Source organism: Desmodus rotundus, chromosome 4, assembly GCF_022682495.2.
Source record: "Desmodus rotundus isolate HL8 chromosome 4, HLdesRot8A.1, whole genome shotgun sequence".
NCBI lineage: Eukaryota > Metazoa > Chordata > Mammalia > Chiroptera > Phyllostomidae > Desmodus > Desmodus rotundus.
In genome coordinates, this window is record NC_071390.1 from 11,562,278 (window position 1) to 11,574,647 (window position 12,370).

At 45.1% G+C, this 12,370-nt stretch overlaps 1 protein-coding gene across 1 annotated transcript in view; it reads left to right on the forward strand.

The window, feature by feature from the left end:
* Positions 1 to 1,984: 1,984 nt before the first annotated feature.
* ABLIM1 (actin binding LIM protein 1) overlaps positions 1,985 to 12,370 on the forward strand; it is a 258,566-nt gene continuing 248,180 nt past the window's right edge. The window contains exon 1 of the mRNA XM_053923090.2: positions 1,985 to 2,220. Coding sequence (XP_053779065.1) covers positions 2,208 to 2,220 — 13 coding nt within the window. The 5' untranslated portion in view covers positions 1,985 to 2,207. The remainder of the gene's footprint in view (positions 2,221 to 12,370) is intronic.

Consider the following 12,370-nt stretch of genomic DNA (forward strand, 5'->3'; position numbering starts at 1 on the left):
TCAATTCAACAGGACTATCCATGTCTCTGATTTTAAGGTGCTTACAATCAGTTGGGGAGACAGGAAACATCACGTAAGTGTAACGACACAAACAATTAAATAGCAACATGCAACAGTAAATTCAGTAAGAATAAGTGGTTCTGGAGGTATAGGCTACAGAAATTGAGAGGATGAGGACATTAATGTGGGTTAAGGTGGCTGGCAAACGTTCCATGAGGAGGGAGTATGTAAGTTAATTCGGGTGAGGAGGAGGGCGTTCGAAAGGAGCCCTGAGAATCAGGCAGACTGTATATTATGATGCTATTGTGGAACAGGGGCAAGTATTCTATCTGCAACAGACTATTGGCTTAGGGGAGCAGGTAGAGATGATGCTGGAGAGGTAGGAGAGCATAAATTGCAGGAAACCTTAAAATCCCTGCAGACATTGAGCTCCCTATAGACAATGGCGATCTTGTTCACAGTTATAACTCTGGTACCTACCGCAGAGGCTGGTACATAGTCCATATTCAATAAAATTCCATTGACTCAATTAATGGAGTGGGTGGAGACACTGAAATGTTGAGGCTCTAGTTGGAGATCAGTGGGGATTCGCTGGAGGTTTGGGAGTGTGAAGATGCCATGTTATAAATAGTGTTTTATAAAAACTGTGTTCAAGGCCATGGGCAGAACAAAGTGGAATGGGTGAAGGCTGGATGTAGGGAGAACAGCTAGGCTAGTCATGTAATCACCCTTTGGGTAAGAAGGGTTAATCGTGGACTGAGGATAGTGGGAAAGAAGACTTGTTTGGAGACTGTAGCAACTGGAGAATTTTCTACCTAGAAGTCAGTGAAAGGGCCATTATCAAGATGGATGAATAATGACTTAATTTTTATAGTTAGTAGTTGAATTTGAAAATTTCTACTCTCATTACTTATCTTCTTCCCACTTATCTTTTTCCTAGTATCTGCTTACCCACACTATCACTCGATTAGGCTTTCTTTAATGACGCTCAACTTTCCACCAATTTTTTTTTCTATTCTCTGAATATTCCCGCTTTGTCAGACCTATTATACAATTCCCATCACATCACTATGGATTTGGGAAGTGCCCACATAGCCAACAACCAGAGCCTCTACTGTGAGAGTGTGCAGAGGAATAGAAGGCAGGGAAGGGAGTGAGTATGACTTCCTGACACTTGGAATTTTCCCACCAGTCCTAGAAGTCTAAGATACTGCACCTCTTCTCCTCCACGCTTAGAATCCCCCTTCTTCCTTTTAGAACTCCTGGATCGGGTGGCTTTTGTTAGGTTGCTTACTAGCATCAGGCTCTGGTTGATAAATCTCCAGGGCAGGTGGAGATTGTTCTTGTATTATCACCTTTTTACTCTAATATATAGAGGAAGTGGGTGTGGGTAGAGGGTTCACCCTACTCTCCAGCCCAGCGCAGCGCTGACACTTCAGAATTGACACAATGAATTAAATGTGTCTTACAGAGGGTAGTTGTTAACTCCAGACACTGCCGCTGGGCCAGCCCCGCGCTCCAGGACTAATCTGAAGCTTGGCTGGAAGAAAATCCCGCCCCATCCCACCCCGCTGACTTTGAAGGTGGTCATTGGTTTCTAATTTTGCTTTGACCGGCCTGCCCAACACCCACGGCCTTCTTCCCACTAAGGGCCAAGCCCCCAGGCAGCTGAGGTCTTCCCTTCCGTTCAGGAGCATCATTTACTGGAAGGAACAGGACAGCTTTCTTTCTTTTTCTCTGGGACCAAGCAGGAGGCTGGAACGCCACTACTAACAGCAACAATATTATTATTTGTTAGTATTTAAATTAAGAAGTCTGGGGAGGAGGAGACGAACACCTTTATTGCACTCCACACCGGGCTCCAGGGACAAAAGCCCCGCCTGGCGTCACAGCTGAGCGGACAGCGTGTCCCCAGCGGCCCCAGGACCCGGTGGGCGGGCCAGGCTGGCGGGGGAGGCGGGGAGGCGGGCCCCGCCCTGCTCTGGCCGCTTGCTGTCAGTGTTGCCGCGCCCCGTGGCGGGTCCCCTTGGCCGCTGCGTCCCCAGGCGGCCAGGTGTCCAGCTAGAGGCATCCCCCGAGCTGCGAGCCGCCTTCCCACGGGCTGGCGTGTGTGCGCGCGCGGGTTTGCGTTTCGGGGATATTTTCCTCCCCACGCCCTGCCCAGTTTCTCTTCTGTGCTCCCTGCTTCGGCTCCTGCTGCCTGAATCATGTCCGCAAGGGGTGAGTAGGGACCAGGTGGGCACCTTCCACGGACCCTGTGCCCAGGGCCCAGAGGGGCAGGGCACAGACCAGGGCGAGCCAGGCAGGTGCGGGAGGGCAGGAGGCTGCGAGAGCCACACCAGCCCTAATCCGGCCTGAAACTTTGACATCCGATCCCTGGGCTCTGGGCGGCTGCGGAGGTGCACGGAAGCCCTTGCCCTTGACCTTGACCCCCGGATGTGGGCAAGGCCTGAGAGCGGAGGTCAGTCCTTGCCTGGCTCACCTGTACCAGCTGCAGGTCGGAGCTGGGAGGGCGTGGGGGATGGGCTTGCTGCTCTTGTCCTGCTGGGGAGCCGCCTGAAGGGCTGGCCTGGAGGGAGGAAGAGGTATTTTTTTCCTCTTTTCTTGTTACCATTTTGCAGCTCGGTTATGGAAGGAATCCAGGGCTTGATGCAGTAAGATTTAAAGCTGCAGTGCTTACACCCCATAAAAAAAGTAAATTCCCTGCCTGTACTCCTCTTCACATTACTCCCCCCCACTCCCCAATTTTCTTTCCGGAGCGAAACAATTATTGCAGGTGAAACCGGGTGAAAGAAAAAAATCAGAATATCTTTTCAGGCGAGAGCGAAGAGAGTCTATTTCTTGCCATCTGGAGACAGCAGTGATGCTGGGGAGAGGGGTTAGTCGTAGCTCAGCGGCTGCTACTATGAGCGAAATGTTGAAGAGATCACTGTGCAGCTTGCCAGCAGTTCCATCCAACCAAGTGACTTGCTTTGCCATAAGCATTTAAAGAAAATATTGATTATTTTTAGAAACTGTATTTGAAAGCAATAAGTACCACCCCTTTGATACTCTGAAGCTCGTGGGAGGAGATGCAGAATTTGTTTGTTTTTTTAAACTATGGAGGGTGAACCCTGCTTTGGGGGCAGGTTAGGGGGAGTTGAGGAATTTAACTACATGTGCTGGACAGTCAAGTGCAGCTTTTCAGGGTTCATTGCGGAGCATGAAACAGAGTCATTTCTAGCCAGAATGTTTACATTTCGTCTGAAGGAAACTGGTCTTCATCGATCTGGCGGTGTGGTCGGTTGGCTTCACACCCGGTTATGGAGCGGTAAGGGCTGGATGGAAGACAGAATTTACGTCGGTAGATATGGGACACGGGGTCCTGAGACACTATCTGCCTAATGACGCCTAATAATCTGTGCATGTCGGAGAAAGAAAAGAACCACATGGAGCAGATACGATCTTAGGGAACTGGGTGTGTGTACAGGATCTTCTGAGTGACTTCAGCTGTACAGTCTCCGAACTGTGTTACGGAGACCGAGGCTTTCCGACCTGACCTCTGCCCTAAGTACCACAAGGAACACGGGGGGCGAAGGGGTGGGGGACGTCTCGCCTAGGCTGTAAAGCTCTGTGGTCAGAGTTTATTTCTGATCCAGCTTTACACCATGCAAACCCTTAGCACAGGCCCTTGCACACCATAGGAGCCAAGTAACTACTGGGACCCGTAATATGTCCGAGGAAGCGTCAAGTTCATTAGGTGAACTTGCCCCAGTTTCACCGTGTCTCTGGCCCCACCTACTACAGGGTCTCTGAGTTTTGTCTGAGGACATGAGTGAAGATGGACCCAGTGATTCAGAGGATGAGAGCTCTGGATTGAAACTGAGTTCTCAAATATTTCTCCTTGAACCCGGTTTCAAGCAGGATGATTTGGGGTCAGACAGACATTTCACTCAGCTGTTGGTTTCCCCTTCAGACCCCATGTTGGTAATGAGCATTGAACTGTTTGAAGTCTAACTGATCTTGCAAGGGTGGGGGGGACCCATGACAAGAAACATCAGTTATCGATGTTTTGTATATGTCAGACGCTTTACACGTATCATTTTATCTTCATAATAATGGAGTCAAGCAGATACTGCTCTTACCTCCCCATTGTACAGATGAAGGAACTGAGGTTTGAGGGATTGTGCAATTTTCCTCAGTAAAGTGGCAGATCCTGTTTTCCTCCCAGGTCTGTCTGACTTCTGATCACATCCACTTTGTCTTACTGCCTCTCTATTATTAGTCCTTTAACAGTATAGTAAATATCACAATCATTGATTTACTAAGAAGAGAGAGAAAATGCCTTGTTCTTGGGATTTAAAAGAAATGGCCTTTGTAAGTAATTTGGAATTTCCAATATGCTTAGAAATGTCCTCATGGACATTTATTTGGGAATGAGGAAGGGGAGAGGAAATGAGCAGGGATGTGGGCTCCCTGTCCTTTCTGTGACTGAGACTGCAGGAATGAGGGCAGTGGTTGGGCACCCCTGGCCTCGGATGTCCAAACTTTGGCGCGAGTAGTTTCGGTTGCAGACCAAGCTGCGTGCCAGGCTGTATCCACAGAAGGCAGAGGGGGTGAGGGCTGCCATCGACTGGATAGAGCAGCAGCAAAGCGCTCTGCTGAGAGTGGATCTCTCAAATGGTTGGGGTGCAGGGGCACTGTGGGAACCAGGGCTACACTCATTTTTGCTGACTTCTTCAGCTTCCACGTTTACAGAAGAGCTCAACAAAGATGTGTGTGCGAACCATAAGGGGAGGGGCATTGTTCTCTCTCTTCTTCTCCCTCTTACTTCCTGCAACTCTGCCTGCTACACCACTGGTTGCATCACTGCCTGTATCAGTTTCTTTCGTGGTGATGTTGTGCAGATCAACGCACCCAGGGTTCTTATCTGCTGTCATTTGGGGGCCATTTTTCTGGCCTGTATCAGCTACAGTTTTTCCTCGCTTGGAGGTACAGAACTCTTAAGCACTTCATCAAACTGCAAAGAGATATTTGATGGCCACGTTTAGTCACTGGTAATTATTTAGTCATAATCTGGTGTTTAAAAGAATAGAAACAGCAACACACTATACTTCCTGGAAGTTTTTTTTGCATTTAAGATAAATGGGTTCCAACTCAATAAATATATATTTTTTTCATGGAGGAACTAGTTTTTGACATCAGGATGTCACATGTGGGAGAATCGTGGTTCAGAAAAGACTTTCAGAAGGTTCAATAGTCCCTATATTGTATGTGTGAACAGCTTTTCATTTTTTAAAAAATTTTGAGACCTCACATAAAGAAGCTTGAGTCAGTCATACTTCTCGGTCATGCCTCGCCATCCTCAGCAGTTCACTAGAGCCCTCTCGTTTAACGTATTTATTGATACATTTTTATCCCCACCCCCCGATCCCACTCCCTTTGCCCATAGGCAATGCTTCTAATGCATCTGATACAGTGTCCTTGAATTTGCAGTAAAATCCATTCTTAAACCAGTTCTTCTATTTAAAGCTGTAAGTAGCAAGTCATTTGTGTGTGTGTGTTTAAGTATGTGTGTGTCTGTGTTTCGAGGATTAATCAAAATCTTGTTCAAATAACTTGTATGAATATATACATATTTCTGGTGTTATTTGGAAGTTCACACCACTTAATGCAACAGCATGCCTTATTCTATTCGGGACTAGGTATACAAAATGAGAAATGGCTAGTCCCATGCCCAAAGGGACTCACACTGAGGTGTGTGCGCACGTGTGTGTGAGAAGTTATATGCACAGCTGGTAACGATCGTCACGCAGGAGTGATTAAACTGGTGTGGGAGGGTCAACTCGCTGTGACCAAAGATAACAGAAAGAGCTTCACTTCACAGAGGAGGTGGAATCTGAGTTGGGTCTCGAAGGGTGAGTAGGAATTTGGCAGGCAGGGTGCTGAAAGCTGTGCGTGCCTCTCAGGAGGGGTCAAAGTGCAGGGTGTGGGGGGAGGAAGGAGTCTGTGATGGGGATGGGGAGGGGACCAGATTGGCAGTGAGGAAGAAAAGAAGACTGAGGAAGATGAGGGAATGGTGTGTGAAACCAGTAACCCTTTACATCAAAGGCGTTTCTTAAATCGGGAAGTACAGCGGTAGAGAAGGGGAGTGAGAGGTCTGTGCTCGGTACATTCAGAATAACTCACCCCTGGCTGTTCAACCACCCGCAGTATTAGAGATGGTATTTTATTGCCAAGTTATATTGCAGTGAGTTACATTCTATCCTGACCACAATTCTCATTTATAAGTAGAAATCTTGCCCCAAGCCGCCTCTTGGGTTCCTTTCAATATGGCAGATTAGGCTATCTCAGCCTTATCTTTAGTTCGTACCTGACACCAGAGCATCCCAGTGCCAGGAACGCTGGCACCCGGGAGGGCCCAATGCCCAAGAGCCCAGCGACGTGTCTGGTCACAGCTGGAGGGGGGGCAAGGCCATTTCCCCAGGAAGAAGTGTGCATTTGTCACTCATCCTATTTTTCCATGCACAGTACTAGTCCCTGCAGTGCTAGAGAGGAGCAAGACAGCACTGAAGCATAGAGCCCTTTAAGATGAAAGACGAACTGTTATAAAATGTATAATCTCAGATGGTAAATTAGTCTTCCTCATCTTTTATGGGAGAAACATTTCTTTTTCATGAGCCTGCGGTTTCAAGTTCTTCTCGGACTTCATTCATATGAGTGTTCATGGACATAGGTAGGATGAGTCACTTGATAGTTTGACATTGTGTTGCTCCAGTCACAAGACGCTACTTATTAAGACTTGAACTGTACCTCACCTGTAGCCGCCGATGTCCACGTAGTCACTGGTTTCCACTGTTCTTGGGTAGAAAAGGAAAAAGCATGAAAGTGGCCAGCATTTTGCCCTCGTCAAAGCAGCAGCCTTTAAGAATAACATCCAGCCAGCCAGCCAGCCAGCCAGCCAGCCATCCTTCCCGTAGAAGTCGGTTCAGCCCCCCTAGAATTCATAATCAAATACACATCATCGAAAATCCAGCTGCCTGTCTGCACTCATTAAATTTTATGACATCACTAGGAATTGACGGCATGGTGCCTTCACTAGAGTGGTGCCGTGGTGTTGTTCTCGCTGCAAATGCACAGCACTAGCCGTAGGTAGCAGCTTGTGCCATGAGGAAGCTGTTTTGTTCACTTTCCTTAAGCACTTCTTGAGAAGCATCTGGAAGTTTTATTTTCTTCTCCTGCAGCCCATCTTGTCCACTCATCGTGGTGCTAACAAAGCACCGTGGCTCTACCCCACACACACAGTAAGCCCTGCGTCTCCTGCAGGCCCAATGGTGGTGCATGCCCTGGAGTTAGGGTGACTCTTTGCTGCCTTCGGGAATGTCTCATGGTCTAGAATACGAACGTCATCTGTCGGATAACCGGCTGGGGCCCAAACCAATTCACCTGCAAACTGGAGGGTAAACTGTTTTCGAGGAGGGTGGGAGGAAGGCAAGGAAGGGTTGAGGCAGATTAAATAAGACTATTAAAAATAGAAAATAGAGAGATTAGATTTGAGGATTGCTTCACTGTTTGCTAGTGCGAATTGTTATCATGCTTCTTTATTGAGAATGAAGTAGAAGCTGGTGGAGATATAAAAGAGATTTCACAGTGAAGAAAACATATGCTTTCTTCTGCCCCCTTTCCCCCAAGAACAGTTAGAAACGCCAACCATTTATTTGAAAATTTCTTGATAGCAAGCAAGAAGATGGTGTGATGCACAGCGGTCAACTCTCTTGATCATGTAACCTTCCTCGCTGTTTTTCAGTCAGCTAGTACGTACTGAGCCTCTGTCCTAGAGTAGCCAGACTTACTCCAAATCCATTCCTGGGCTGCTGATGTTAATGTGTTAACTAATGAAGTCATTTAACAAATATTTATTGAGCACTTGGGGGTGAGGATTGTCATGATTTTGGGATGGAGAAATATATTAACGGGTGTTAGAATTTGTGATTCGATGAGACAGGGGCAAATAGGGGCTGGTCACTACTTACCGCTCACATTTAAATCCATATTATATTTTATATGTACCATGCAAGTTATTATCCACATGGGACACTTCTGTCTAGGGGGACAAGTGCTGAACCTGATGGGATACTGGGATAACAGGTGCTTAGTGGGGCTTCTCAGGTAAACCGGGACTGTGGGCTCCTAACCAGTGGGATTTCTAGCCACCATTTGTTTTGGTGTCGATATATTCCTTTGTCTTGAGAGGGAGAATTCTGGTCACTATCTGAATATCTGCCTATAGTATTAGCTGTGTCGTGTATTAATTATCTAAATACACGAAAATTTAACTTAAATACTGGGCTGACTATTTCCTGCCCTTTAACCCCACACATTTCTAGGCTATTTCCTCTCATGGGAAGTTGGCGGGCTCAGGTGTAATTACCATTATAGAGTAACAATAACATTTAGTGCAAAGTCAAAACCCAAATGAAGTTTTGGAAATTTTTTTGGTAATTCACACGATAGTTTCCTTCTATTGAGATAAATTATCTAGAGGAAGACTATCGTGGGAAGAAAATGTTTAGTGCTCTTGGCCCCTCCACAGCCGATTTCAGTGAGGGGCTCTCTCTCTTCCAGTTAATGCGGTATAAAAGCCGCTTTGAAACATGTGGCTTCGTTTACCTACGCCTACTCTTGGACTCACTACCTACGTAATGACTTTCTGCTAATGTATTTGAGATTTATTTCCCCAGCCCATTTTATTATTTTATTGACAAAATTATCTAATATGCATTTACCACTCTATGGAAATTGTCCATATTTTGTTTCATAATAATTGGGTGGACAAGACATGATTTAGTAGATATATTTATAAGATCTTTTGTGTTATTGGGCCCTGCATTAGAATAAAATTGAAAGCAGAAATTGTGGGTCAGGCACTAAATATTACTTGCTGATTGAGTAGAGATCATATGATTTGGGTCCTTTGTTAGATAAATTCTTAAGCTCATAAGAGGAAGAGCTCTCCCTGCATAATTATTGTTATTCACATTTCATAATTAAAGTTCTTTGTTTTGTACAGTGTGTTCTTTCTCCAGCTCTTTAACATCGGTACATATGAGAATAGTATTGGATGGTATATATGTAACCACCCATTGGATGGTATTAGGGTCAATTAACAAATAGTTTGCCTTGAAGGGAATACCCTATAATATGATTTGCTTAAAACAGTGTCCAAGGTCTTTAGTTGTGCTTTTTTCCTCAACTTATTGAGAATTCATTTTAAAAACATATCCACAAGAGGGTAGCCACTGGAGAACTGAATGGTAACAATGAAAGGAAATGAGGACAATGAAGTAAACAGCTATTTCTGGCTTTCAGCTCCAAATGGGAATGAACAGAAGAAGAGGAGTCCCAGAGTCTGGGGGAAGGCGGGAGGGGGGAAGCCATAATTTTTACACGTTACAAAAGAAACGTAGAAGAGAGGTGGGACTGGAAATCTCACATGGATTCTAGGGAAATTTGTGTGGTGGCTCTGCATTAAACAAGGGGATCGCTATCTTGATTCACTTAAGCTTTGGGGTGAGTAGTGAGCATGAGGTCCAGTGATGGTTCAGTTTTATCAACAATTCCTGAGTCACTGTTTATTTTAGGGGACTCTATTCTGGTTAGACACTTTATATAAATTATAGCATTGTAGTTATAAATAATGTACTCATCTACCCTGTTATTCAGTAAGTGTTAGTTGAACACCTACTAAGTGCTCAAGTTGTTCTAGATACCGAGGTGAGACAGCCACTTACCAGACGTGGCAGGTGGAGATGAAGTGTTATGAAGAGAATAAAGAAGAGCAAGTAGAAGAGAGAATGTTGGGGAGATGAGAGGGTAGGGATAGTTTTATTTTATATGGGGTGATGATGGAAGGCCTCTTTGATAAAGTGAAAGAGAGAATGTTGGGGAGATGAGAGGGTAGGATGGTTTTATTTTATATGGGGTGATGATGGAAGGCCTCTTTGATAAAGTGACATTGGAGCAGAAACCCGAGGGAAGTGAGGAGTTCATGGGGGTTCTGGTAGAAGGGTTTTCTAGGCTGTGAGATAAGTAATCAAAGACCTTGAGGTCTACCTGTTAGTGTGGCTGGACCAGAGAGTACAGAGGAGAGAGATGGAGCTGAAGTCAGAGAGCTCATGGGAGGGGGCTGTCAAATTGTTCCTGTAGACCAGTAAGGGGACTTGAGTTTTCCTCTGGATGCCACTGAGTGAGAGAGAAAACCCTAGGATAGTTCTGAGCAGAGTTGGGACATGATTTGATGTAATTTAAAAGGATGGCTTGGTCAACAATATGGAAAGTAGATGGTAGTAAGCAAGCGTAGAGGTAGGGTAACAAGCAAGGGAAGACCAGTTAGGAGGCTATTATAATGGTCAAAGCAAGAGAAGATGGCAGCGTAGACCAGGCGGTAAGAGAACAGCAGGTGAGAAATCATTAGATTCTGGAAATATTTCTAAGGAAGTCTTTCTAGGACTTGCTGATGGATTGGAGGCGTGGAGTGAAACAAAGAGGAGAATTGTGGATAACTCCATTTTTCTAGCAAAAGGGAGAATAGCATGTCATTTTCTGGGATGAGGAAGAGTGTAGAAGGAGAGAGTTGGGCCATGCGGGAAGCAAGCATTTTGGACATTTAAGTTTGAGATGTCTCTTAGCCATTCTATTATGGAGATATTTATAATGCCCATTTTACAGATAGAGAAAATGAGGCATAGCAAAGTAAAAAACGTGCCTGAGATCATCTACCTCACAGGTGGCAAACACAAGGCCCCCCAGGCCAGATCCCGCCCTCCACCTTGTTTTATCCAGCTTGGCCCCTTGTTTCTACCCGGTGGCAGTGCCGAGCTCTCGCTTAACTGTAAAGGAGTAGTTACATTTATACGGTCCTAAAATTACGTTTGGCCCTTTGAAGGCAACCGGGAGGCTGATGTGGCTCCTGGTGAAAATGAGTTTGACACCCCTGGAGCAAATAAGTGGTGGATCAGGGTTTAAATTCAGGTCATGCTAATGCCAGAGTACGTTTTACCCATCACAATGCTGCCTCTTTACATTAGGCTGAAACACATGCCAGAAAATAAACTATCTGGTTTTCATTTCTTAATTATTTATGATTTCCCATTATGTGAGATAATTTTCTGCATTTTTAAACATGGCTTATGTTTAAGGGGGAAAAAAACCTGTCATCACATTATTCCACATTCTGCCACTTATCAGCAATATCATCGTTAGCATTGCAAAAATACTACTGAAACATGAAGAAGTGTATTCCATGAGTATGGCATGCATTCATTCATTCATTCATTCGACAAAATCGCAGTTCTTGCTCTGAGCCAGGCTCTGGAGGGGGAGATATCCATGCCTCTACTTACAAAACTCCCAGACTAAGGATGGTGAGAGACCTTTGTATGGAATTTGTAGCACACTGTGACCTGGTGTGATGGAGGCACATTCAAGGTGTCGCAGGAGCACAGAGGAGGGGCCCTGCGCCATCCTGATTGGGTGGCTATGGGACCGAAACAAGTGATACTGGAATGAGCCCTTGAAGAATGAGTGCAGCTTGTCAGACGGAGAAGTGGTGGGAAAGTATTCCAGACATAGGAAGCGGCATGTTTTTAAAATTTAAAAATGATAGTTAGGCATATTAAACACTAGGAATAAGATATTTGAAGTTAAATATACTATGCAAGAATCGAGGAAAAATTTTAAACTACATTGAGAGACATAAAAGATTTCAGACCTTGGAGAGACCTACTATGCTCTTGGATAAAATGACACAATACTGTAAAAATGTTCATTTTCTTGAAGTATCTCTGTATAAGAAATAAAATTCCAAATAGAATCGCAGGAGAATCTTTTTTTAGAGACATGGAGAAGTGATACTATCATTAATTTTGTAAAACAAAATAAGTGAAATTCTGACAAAGAAGTGTAATTAAGGGAGAGCAACTCTACGGAATATTAAAACACAATATGAAACTGTTTTGCTGGGGCCTCTGATCACTTCCACCCCGTCCCCCCTCCCCAGACCCTGCTCCCCGTCCTGTCCTGGCCAGGAATCTCTGAGCTACTTTGGCCAGAGGTTCTTTACCATAGAATAACTGATACAAAGGTGCAATTTAGAAAACTAATTAAAAGCTCAAACGCAAAAAGCTTATTTTCAAGACTAAGAGCTATTATCTCACTGTCCAGAGAAACTCTTATCCTCACCCACAGACATATTTTTTTTTCATTGCTTTTAGAATGAGGGGTAGGGGGAGAAACATCGATGTGAGGGAGAAGCATTAATCCGCTGCCTCCTGTACACACCCAGATGGGGATCTCCTGCACCCGGACGGGGATCCATGAGATGATGCTCCAA